Below are 11984 nucleotides of genomic sequence, written 5' to 3' on the forward strand. Positions count from 1 at the left end.
CCACTCACATATCTTAAATGACAAACTGGATTTCAACAATTTTTGATTAACAAATCAGATTTCTAATGATTTTTTTTTTCTAGCTTATGGGAAGCAACCACATAAGATATGAAGTGATCATTTCTAAATATTGCTGAATTTCAAAATATAGACACTTTAATAGCTATGCATTAGAACCACTTCATAATTTTCTAATTTTTATGTACAAATGTAATTATTCAAAATTGCCAATAATTTTATACACAAATGTCTTATTAACAATTGAAAAAATATGTAATACTAACAATATAAAATATATAATTATCATTTTTAAATTACTTAAGAACTGTCAATGGGGATAACTTAATTCAAACTTAATCTTTCACCTGTTTTATTTGACCTATCAACTAAATATCAACAACATTCTTGTCTATTCTTTCGCCAAAAATCTTATCTAAATTGCTTAAATAAGCTAAAATAACCGTTGTACCTGGACGGTATGCTGTCTCCTCCTAAACCTTTGATGCGCACTCCCAAACCTCTGGAATGAATCCAGACCTGACAGTGCCCAGTTATTTGAGCTTTTAAGGTATCTCTGCCGACTTGAACTATAATTTTAATGATTTATTTGAATAATATTTGACCAGATTCCTTAATTTTTGAGCCCTCAATAAGCCGGGTACCCTTTTATCCCAAATTCCATTGCAACATCACATATTTCGTGCAGAGAGCTGTATTTATAAGGTCTTAGCTATATAGAAGCGTCCTCGTAAAATTCATACACTTCAAATTTTGCACCCAAAATTACACCACAGGATCTGTAACATGGAGTCCAAGCGTCTTTCCCTCTCAGCTAAAGCCCCAGAATTCCAGGTTGGGAGCATCGTTTTCATTGCTTCTGTTTTTTCAGCAGTTTTACGATCTGTCCGTTTTTTAATTATGTTGTGCAAACACATTTTAATTTCGTTAGTTTCCGTCTGGGTTTGGATTTGTTTCGCAGCTTCCAGAGCCATTAACCGGCAAAGTCTGGAAGTTGGATGATTTTCAAGGACATCCGGCACTGTTGGTATTGTTGTTAACTCCGTGAAGAATTATTTTTTCTTCATTCAATCAAAATGAGTGAGTGAATGGTTTGTGATGAGACTGAATTATTGCAGGTTATGTTTATCTGTAACCACTGCCCTTTTGTCATACACTTGAAGAAAGATATCGTCAAACTTGCAAATGATTACATGCCCGTAAGTAATTTTCACTTCAGAGAAGACCCAGTTTTTATTAACTATTTGTAACACCATTATTCTGCTTTTTCATTTAATTTCCAATGAAATCGGTCATGAGAGAGACTTGTCAATTTTGATACCGTACAGAAGGGGCTTGCAGTTGTGGCAATATCTTCTAATTCTACTATCACTCACCCTGAGGTATGTTGTGTATTTCACTTTGTTTCTTAAGATTACACAGATTGGTCAAGCTTTACTTTTCAACAAGAACTTGGAATCAGAAGAGGAAGGAAAGGGAAAGAGATTAGTTGTGGGTGCAGTATCCATGTTCTGTTGAGTTCTAATGGAATTTGCCTGCTTATCACAGGATGGTCCAGATTTTATGGCTGAAGAAGCTAAGAAATTTGGATATCAGTTTCCATATCTTTATGATGAGGTGAGTACATCAAAATCCTCTATTCATTGTGCCACAGTCTATTTTTGGTTATCTCTGTGTTAATCTTCTATTACTTATGCTTGACCTAAACATTATACCACTGTGCCGACATACATCCTTGATTATCAAGAACCTTATAATAACTAAGGAGTAAGGACACTCATATTGATCAAAGATGTACACCTTTTTTCACAAAATTGTAGACCTCTGGCAATAGGATTGTTAACTACACTGTACATCCTGACAGAAATTAATTTCACAAGATTTTGTTGTATCACTAAATGAATTGGATTTTCTTCTTTCTTTATATTTGTTCCTTTTTGAATAAAAAATATAAAACCTACTCAGAAGTCAAATAAGAAATCAGCTCTTGAAGTGGTTCTGAAACTTGTAGGAATATCATAGCCAAACCAGTTGTAACTATGATGGTTTTGATTCCTTTTCCAAATCTGAAAGTAACCAACACGCACATTGTTCAATTGGATTTTCTTGAAGATTTCAAGAAGTTACGGCTAAGCATATTTGATCCGGATTTTAGCTTATCTATACTATGCTAGCTCGATCCCCCTCTCAGCTTTATCAAGCATCAGAAAAAGAAATCCCATGTGAAGGTCAATGAGATCCCTCTCTCAGCTTTCTCAAGCATCAGAAAAAGAAACCCCATGTGAAGGTTAATGAGTACCTAAAGATTCTGACTTAAATCAAAAAAATGGAACAGCGTTTGACAGAGTACACGAGAAAGTTCACATCATTGGCATCCTACCATGTGATGTCCTTTCCATCTTGAAGTAGCATGCAAAACAAAGTTTCTGTTCCTTGCTCCAGGGCACATGTACAATGGAAGGGTTTTGGCAACTTCCATATCATATAGTGAATTTCCAAAAGTCTTTTAATTGAGAAGACGTGACCAAAAATTGAATTAGTCAAGGTAGTTGAGCAGGCCAGCATTTTCTGAGTCCTGATTGAAGCTAACTTTTAAGTGTAGGACACTTTGAAGGCTCGATAGGGAGAAAATGACACAAATTGAGTTGTAGAAGTTGTTTTTCAGAGAACACAGGGGAATAACTGAAGGATTTGACTGCATAAGGGAACTGGGCCCAACAGAAGAAAAGACAAAAACTGACATTGTTGACAGTAGTCAAAACTGTCCCCATTCAATACTAGGAAATCAGAGCAGGTTTGGCTGTGGACGAACATGATGCATAAATGACAGAGACAGGATCTGCAAGATCTGTGAAATCCAAAACATGTCCAAAAGATTCTTTTCCATAACTATTATACTTGAACTTCTTTCTTTGATTCCTTTGTAACTCTTCTTATTGTAAAAGTTACAAGAGAATTCATGGTACGGGTTTTTTTTCCTTACTGCTGTTTTAGAAAATTGGTTGTAAGCCCTGTTGCTGGCAGTCTATGATTCTTTGAAAGTAAATTCAAAATTTGAAGAGTGCATGAGAGCTTTGAAGAGTTACATGGTAGGGCATTTTTGTTGTATATCCAAAGAAGTCCTTTTAACTCTTGGTCTAGGCAAGAGAACCATTACAATAGCTCAAGAGAAAGTGAAATTAGGAGGAACACCGCACTTTTCAAATTTGATTTTGTCTACGTCAAATTATTGTTACATTATCTTTCTCAGTGTGGTTTATATTCATTGTTTGTATCAACACACTTAATACTGTGTTTTCTTCTCAAGATTGAACTCTAGGGACTACTTTACCTTATTTTGTCATTAGGGAAAGAAGTTAGATATCCATCATTATAGAAAATTAAGTAATTGTAAGATCGTCATCTTTTAATAACTTCTGCATTTTCAAGTGATGATCATTTGGAAGTTGTCACTTCCTCATGATTTACATAGGGGGTAGGTCCATCACATGGTCACAAGATATATTCATGAATTATAGTCCTCTTGGCTGCTACAATTTATTGATTACTGGAGAATCCATCTTGATATGGTTTACTCCCTTTGAATCAATATGACCAAGATCACTGAAGGTTGACCGAATCATATCCTCTATCTGCTCCCTCTCTTTCAAGATTGCCTCAAACGTCAGCATCTGCTCCATCTCTTTCAAGGTTGTCTGAAATGTCAGGCTTCCTCTAAATCTCAATCTCCCTCTTTTTTCCTGCAAGAATATTCTCGAAGGAAAAGGTCAAGGCACATAGCTCTAATAATACACATAGAAATACAAATAAGAGATTAACTATGAATAAAGGTAGCTCTCAAGATATAATATTCAGAAAATACTTATCTCTTGTAGTTAAAGGATGATGCTACAATCATGAATCTCCTTTGGATTGATTTTAGATAGAATGTTTATTGCTTGATATCTTATTTTGCTTCACTCCCATCAAACATAGTCTACAACTCCATACCATTATAATTTACTTCTTAGTCGCACTCAATCATGACTTATACTAGTTACTCCTTGTGACATGGTAGACCTTTCCATTGACTATAATGTTACTTAGTCTTGCACAAAACTTGTATTTCTTTGATATGAAGAACTGATAGTATTTACTCAATGTCAGCAAATAACCACAATCATTACGAATGTTGTATCTAATGTTGAATGTTTTTGTCTGTTCCTTTGCCTGGTCAGAACTTGATTGCCTTGCGCCTATCTTCTATTTTAATATTTGTGCACTCATACATTTAGGCTGGTGCCCTATCGTGTTCATCCAATTCAGTCCTGCCTCGACGTGGGCTGACCTCCCTATAAAGTCGGAAATAAATCTCCTTCTATACTTTTTATCTGCATTATTATGCACGAAACTGAAATCTCAAAGGACTGAGTGAAGTATTGGACTTCTTTTGTTTTTGCTGTCAAATTGAGGTATATTCCTCTCTCACTTCTCGAAATCCCTTACTATTATACTTGGTTGGGAATTGACTTGGGTTCATGCTTTTCTTGTTACAAGATCCACTTACCTTATTCACCCGCTACATCAACGTTTATGGGACTGTAATGATAGTCTGGATCAAAACACTTTACTTGCTCATGATCGCAGTGAACCCTTCCTTGTCTGATGTATCCTTCACGTCGATTCCTTATAGCCCTCGATGCAACTGTGCTTCTTTGTAATAGGTTGGCTTCCTAATACAATTTCTTTTCTGCGCGTCATTGAATCTTTGGCAATAATATTTGTTTGGGTTTGACTTCCATGCATCTGAGGGTTTATTCATTGTTTATTTAAATGTCAATCTGGCAATGATTGCAGCAGTCCCTCAATGCTTAAGCAGAGGTGTTATTTTCAGAGGCTTAACCTATGAAATGACACCCACAACAACCAACCAAACACCAAGCACTTTGTATCATGCCAGCATTGGCATTGAGGCCTGTAGAAGATGATCAGCCATCTAGGCAAATTGTTCAGGCACGTAAGAGGACTTATTGGTGCCGCCTAGTGTCTTGGGATAGTCATGCCATAGTAGGAATTGTTGAATATCTGAATCCCCAATCAAGTCACCTGGAGGAGCAAATAAAATAATCGGCCACTTGCAAAAGTTACAGGCGATTAATGAAATTGAAGGATTCATGCCAATTGATTTGAATATCTCAAATTCCTTGTCTTTCATTGCAATATTGCTCTTATATATCCATCGTTCACTATCTGCTCTGTCTTCTAAGTGTTGTCCAGTATATTTTACATTTGCAACCTTGCTCTGAAACCATGTTAAATTTTCCCAGATTTGTGGCAAATGTATTAAGCACTGCCATTCTATTTGATATGTATTTTCCAAATGCATCGATCTCTTTGGATTTGAATGAGGAATAAATCGTGAAGAGACTTGTCCCTCATGGGACATATCTATTCATTAATATAATTAAAATAATAAATATAATAGCAAATATATATATCATTGTAATTATATTAACTTCTCTCTGATCTCACAGGTTTATCCTACTAAAGCTACCAAAACATCAACACTTGATAAAAAAAAGTTACCACAATAGAAAAAGCGCAAAGACAATCAAAGATCAAAAAATGCAATATGATAGCTATTTACAAATTGAGGGTACAATTTGATCATATTACATTTTGCAGTCTTCACTTGACTTTGTGGTTTTGCCTATTTGGGTTATTCTCGCCATCAAGATCTTGTGTTCATTTTCCAATTGGAAAATCTTACAATAGGGAAGGCTTAGAAGGACTTTTTTTTTCAAATACAAGATATTACATCAGTCAGAGTTAACCGACAACTGTGGTTAATGAGAGCCCATGAGAGTCCATTACACATGGAGTCCAGCTATACAAAAATATATTTTTTACTATGGATTTATAAAATTCCTCTGCTATTGACATGACAAAGAAATTGGAAGGATGGGTTCTAACAGCAGAAACAAGTTTGGATTCACTAATATTAGGTAGCTATGTCAGATGCTTCTCTAGCAACCACATCCAGATGCTAATGCTGAAAGCATATGGTACATCACCACCATGATCAAATTATGAAAGACAATAAATTTCAGTCTTCTGAGTGCTCCTAGCAGGGGCGGTGATATAGATGCCTCAGAACATTGTCATCTGTTTATTAGTAGTTGTATGACAATGTATAAGAGATTGCATTCTAATATATAGCCATTATGATTGATGGTATAACTGCAAGGTGGACAAGTTCAAGCAGATCATATATGGTTAACTGTTTGGCTGGTTACTTTTGATAATGTTATTCTGATCAAGTTCATCTATTGATTGAGGAGAATATTTATAATGGGCACCAGGTGTCACTTTTTTTAATTGTACAAGAGAACCCTACTATATTATGAAAATTTGGTGTAATATACTTCTGGTTACATTCAAAACATGTGGATATATTTATTGGAATAATTACTGAGCAATTTGTTTTTATATTTTTCAATAGACACAAGAAGTTGCAAAGGCATTTGGAGCTGTGTGTACTCCTGAGTTCTTCCTTTTCAAAAAGGTATTCAAGTTCAAAAAATTATAAAACCTTAAATCACCGTCTCTTCTTTTGGCCATCTATAAATCTAGAATGGTCAATTTTTTCAATTACCTTATAGAAAATGGATCTGTTGGGTGCTAAAAGGATGGAAACCAACCATTTGAGCTCGCCTACCATGGGCAGTTTGATGAATCACGACCCAGAAACGACAAGCCTGTTACAGGAAGGTATGCTACAAAGAGCAAGTATAATTAAAGTTTCATTTCAATCTTTCCACTCTTTTAAAATCTTGCTTATTGGATGTAACTTAATCATAGTAAAGAAATTAACATACATCGTATCTACAGTGACATAAGACAGGCGATAGACTGTGTTCTGAATGGTCAACCAATCAATTCTACCCAAAAACCAAGGTATGCAAAACTGAAAGCTCACTTGAAACTTATTCTATTTTTCTGTATCAAACTGAACTCATAATTATGTTGAATATGTGGATGGACTTGCACAATTTTCCCTAACAAAATATTATGTTCTACTTTCAGTGTTGGATGCAGCATCAAGTGGCACCCCAGCCAAAATGCATAATTATACTAGGCCTGTATTTGATGGTACAAATATATTCTCTGTGGAATGAGAGCAATACCTACTTACATTACTACTTTTTATGGGATATATTTGATGGAGAGAGATAATTGATGGATTTGTTGAACTGTTCACTATAGTGCTTTGTGTGCTTCCACTGTCAAGTGGTAAGAAATACTAGGAGCAGCAAAAATATATGAACGTGAGCTATATGAAGTTTGGATAAAAAAGAAGAAAAAACAAGACTTTAATCCATAATGAGATGGTAATTATTAATCAAATCTAGAGATCATTTACATAAAATTATGGTTAATGTGAGTTTGTGTAGCATTGTGGTATATTTATTTTGTTAGTTTAATCTATATTAAGCTTCCATATTTTATTTATTTAGCTATGGATGCCTATGGCTAGGGTCTGTAGAATGCAAAAGGTATATAGTGAAAATATGAATCACAGGTAGAAAATTCCATTCCTCAAACCTTGAATTTCCTTTCCTTACTATTAAATTCTTTATGGGAATCCAAACTATGTAGATAGCTTTGGAAAGAATGAAGCAAATGTTCTTGACAATGAAATTTTATGGGAAACTTTTCCTTGTGGGAATTCTTAGTGTTTGAATTATGTTCCTTACCTACTCTATTTTAGAAGCTTGGCAAAAGAATGTGATTTAGGGTGCAGTGTGTTCAAACCATGCTCTGATTAGAGATCATTGTCATTCAAGATTAGTACTCAAGATATGCCCAAGGAAGAGGGGTAGTGCCAAGGAACTAGTACAATTGGCCCTTGAGATAAAGACATGGTAATATGGACGGATTTGGTTTCCTTATTTTCTCATGTATACTCCATAACCCATTTTCTAATCTGATTAGGCAGTCAAATTACTTTGTGTATTTATCTTAAGGGGCTACACCTGTTGTATTGCATAAATTCATTAGATTCGTAAAGGCTAACTAGAAGTAGGAACAAGTTGATTGATTAGGTTCATAATCTTTATTATTTTGGTCGACAATAGGTTCTTTTGACTTCCATTATCCTTCGTGAAATGTAAAGTTTCTCCATTTGCCAACATTTACAAGTGAAATGGTTTTTCATTGTCATTCATTGGAACAAACATTGTAGTAGTGATGGTGGTTTGTGGATTCACATTAACAATCTTCTCCTCTTCTCTTTGGTGGAATGCATATTTTAGCCGATAGGCTATTATAGTTGGGCATTTCAGCCCAAACCTGTCCAAATGCAAAACCAAAAAATCACTTACCATTCGACGGTTCTTCATGCTGAAACCATCTATCAAAACAAATCTCTAAATATCAAAACAGATTTTTTTTAAAATCACATCAGATTTCCATGCGATGGAATCAAATCAGGTTTCCTCCATGTGACCTAATTAAATCTTTTGCTATAAAAATTTGGATTTTTTAGATTTGCTTTGAGCTTGTTATATAAGATAAGTTAGGTATGTCTTCTTTCACAGGGTATTTTTCCTGCAAGCTTCGTCTAGTTTTGGCATGGACATCGCTAACAACATGAAACGATTAGTTCAAAATCTTGAGGTACATCAGTAGCCATGATTTTAATGAGTCGTTTTTAGGATTGTGTGTGGTATGGTTTCAGTCTAGAGAGGTCTTTTTTTCTGAGTTTAGTGGATGCTTTGAATTTTGATCTCAAAGTTGTTGAGTCACTTAAACATGACATCTAACGCATATCCCTGGTTTTCAAGGGCATAGTAAATTCTAGCCTGTGATCAATGCCCTATCGCTAATAGAGACTTTTACCTATGCAAATTTTGTGAATTGGGGGAAGTTGTTTTTGTCCTTACTTCAGAATCTAAGTGCTTCACATTTTCGAATCAATATTTCAGACACAAAAGGTGACACATTAGGGAATTGGGAGAAGGGCAAACAACTTTCATTTTTAAAATGATCAAATTGTGACAACATATGAGATTTTTTATCCCGGGCATATCTGTATTGGTTTGCTTGTTCTGGTCATGAAATGATGCACTTCTACTATAAAAAAATGGATAACGTCTACTTGGGAAAGACTTTTTTCTCAACAAGTGTAAACGAGCATCACATTGTATAAGTTTTTCATAGGCGTATTGAGTGATCCTTGAGGACACTTGTGCCTTCTGCAATGCATAGAAATGTATGAGTAATTGTGGATATTAAGGGGGGAAACAACTTTTCTCGCTTTCAAAATTAGCTTTTCAAAAGAAATGCTTGAAAAGATAAATTATATCATGTGTTATTGCTAAGCAACACTTTTTAAGAACATGTCTGATCACTACCCAAAATTATCAAAATCTGAAATTTTGGTGAAATAGTTTGGCATTTTATTATGAAAGCTAGAATTTGACTGAAAAAAAATGCTTGCCACCATTCTACTTACTAACCAAAAAATTGTTAAGACTTGAAAATTGGCACTATGTTTAGTCTCTGAAGAGTTTATTTCTTCAATCCAAATCTATTGCCCATTGGCATTATCGTAAAATAACATTTGGAAACAAAACTACACAAGTAAACAATTCAAATATGTGTAGCAATACAAAACAAGGCACTGCCAAGAATTAACAAGCTCTCAAATTTGAAAAATGTGATTGTAAAGCTTTTGGAGATGTAGTCATCGTAAAACTCAAGGCTTTGATTTCCTAGCTATCAACAATTAGTAAGAAAATGATTTGGCAGTTGTCAAGTTGACGAGAAAAGGAAAAAAAACAAACTTTAGAGCAGAAAGGAAAAGAATGTACCCTCACAACTCTATTGAGTATCTGTATAACCATACGTTGTGTTTGAATGGTCAAATTATTTGACTTGCATGAACTCATAAAATAAAGAAATAGCAAGATAAACTTTGAAGCTAGATGATATATATAAATCATATGTAAATTAAAATAGCCAATAGAAATTTGATATGCACGATTTGAAAAATTGAAATAATAACCAACAGGAATTTGATATGCATGATTTGACACAACAACCAACAACAATTCAAGATGCACAATTTGAATAACACATCATCCCAATTTGAATAACAAGTTTATTATTACTTGGTAGGGAATGACAATGCCTACCACTCCTACCCGCACTCCCGCCCATGGGTGAATTCAAACTTCTACTCGTCGTTCATTCTGTGACTCCTCCTACCGTGGTCCCTTCGGTCAGGGATGTTGCTGTGCCGGTTGTGGTAGGGGATGCTCCTGCTAGGTCTGGTGCCTCTCCCGCAGTGAAGATCACTCTCACTCCTGCTCCTGTGATTTCTCTTGCTTGACCATCGACTTCTCCTATGCTGGTTATTGGGGCTTTTGCGATGGCTCTGCCTGACCATGGAGCTTCTCAAACCTCTGTTTTTGCGATGATTGCGGCTAGGTTTTCTCATGTGTCTACTACGACTAGGAGTGGTCTTGGTCTCGATGTTCATGTTTCTCCTTCTGCGAAGGGTTCTCCTGTTCGTTCTGCTCTTTCTTATGCAGATGTGGCTGCATATGAGGCAGCTATTTTTGATCCTGTGAGGAAGAGGCTCTAGTCGTCTTCAATCAATCGTTCGGTTGTGTCTGTCCCGGTTGGTAATCCCCTTGTGCTTTATTTTGAACAAGATGTAGTTGAGGAGATCAACTCATATGTGGTGGATTACTCTAATATGGCTGCTATTTTCGTTTTTGGGGTTTTTGGCCCTCTCTTTCAGATTTGCATGCTTGGATTTCCAAATTTTGGGAACCAATCATTTCGGATGAAATGCAAATATACCCTGTGGCACAAGGTTTTTTTATTGTGAAATTTGCTAATGCTGATGACAAAAATGCCATCTTGGGTCATGGTTTCTCTTAGGAGGAAAGGTTCCCCCTAATGGCCAAACCTTGGTTTCTAGCATTTAATCCGACTACTGAAACCTTTAATAAGATTCCTCTTTGGGTGAGGTTACCGAATCTTCTCTTTCATTTCTAGCAGGATTCAATCCTGGAGGCTATAGGGGATGCTCTTGGGGATTTCATATTGGTTGATTCGATTTCTTCCAATGTCTATAGGACAACATATGCTCGCATCCTGGTGGAGATGGATACCTCCAAGGGGCTTCTAGAAATGTTGAAGTTGGCTTCTCCAACTAGTTCTTGGATCCAACTACTTGATTATGAGGGTATTCCTTTTAGATGCAGGAAATGCCATAAGACTGGCCATCTTGCTGCGAGTTGCTCCTTTGACAACGCTAGATTGAAGAAATCACCTTCTTGGTGGTCGAGGGTTTCGGATGATCACTACACGGTTCATAAGGTTTCTACGGAGGTTTCACATATTGATCTCTCTTTGGTCGAGGATTCTATTGCTGTTTTTGGTGATTCGAAGGTTGTCTCGATGACGGTTTTGAATCAGAATGTTGTTGCTGACTCGTCACCTATTGTTGTCCCTATGATGGTTTCGAATTAGAATGTTATTTTTGACTCGTTGCTTGTTGTTATCTCTATTGATTCGACTGTTGTCCCTTTGCTAGCTCTGGATTGTAATGTTGTCTTTTTTTCTGTTGTTGACTCTATCGATGAGGCGTTGTTGGGGGTCAGTTGGGACTGGTAGAAGGTTGCAAGGAAGGTAGAGGATGGTTGGACATCAATCAAAGGAAAAAAAGGGAAAATTCCTTCTTTTGATATGTCTTTACGCTCTCAAAACACTGGACCAAAATGTAAATCTTGATGGTCTATTACTTCTTGGGTTGTTTGCCCTCTTCTTGGGAACTTTGGTGTGTCCCTCTGTTTTGTCGGGTGGTTTTCCATAGTTGTATATTGATCCTCATTGTTATATCTTTATGGCCTTTTGTTAAAAGGTTTTGGGTCCTCTCAAAACTTATTTTTACTTAATCAAAACATATCATC

General features: G+C 35.8%; 1 protein-coding gene across 1 annotated transcript; it reads left to right on the top strand.

The window, feature by feature from the left end:
* Positions 1-680: 680 nt before the first annotated feature.
* On the top strand, positions 681-7426 carry LOC149555504 (uncharacterized). Its single transcript, XM_089829573.1, has 9 exons — positions 681-852; positions 980-1045; positions 1137-1217; positions 1347-1400; positions 1567-1635; positions 6500-6562; positions 6686-6768; positions 6889-6954; positions 7084-7426. The coding sequence occupies exons 1-9, from the start codon at positions 805-807 to the stop codon at positions 7124-7126; spliced, it is 573 nt and encodes a 190-aa protein (XP_089685699.1). The 5' UTR covers positions 681-804; the 3' UTR covers positions 7127-7426.
* Positions 7427-11984: the final 4558 nt, after the last annotated feature.

The sequence above is a fragment of the Cupressus sempervirens genome, chromosome 5, assembly GCF_028749045.1.
Source record: "Cupressus sempervirens isolate cs-2001-9-10 chromosome 5, ASM2874904v1, whole genome shotgun sequence".
In the NCBI taxonomy this organism is placed as follows: domain Eukaryota; kingdom Viridiplantae; phylum Streptophyta; class Pinopsida; order Cupressales; family Cupressaceae; genus Cupressus; species Cupressus sempervirens.

Coding starts and splice junctions, on each gene's coding strand:
- LOC149555504 (XM_089829573.1), top strand. CDS start 805: ATGGAGTCCAAGCGTCTTTCCCTCTCAGCTAAAGCCCCAGAATTCCAG. Junction 1,218..1,346: donor TTGCAAATGATTACATGCCC/GTAAGTAATTTT, acceptor GATACCGTACAG/AAGGGGCTTGCAGTTGTGGC. Junction 6,769..6,888: donor GACAAGCCTGTTACAGGAAG/GTATGCTACAAA, acceptor TCGTATCTACAG/TGACATAAGACAGGCGATAG.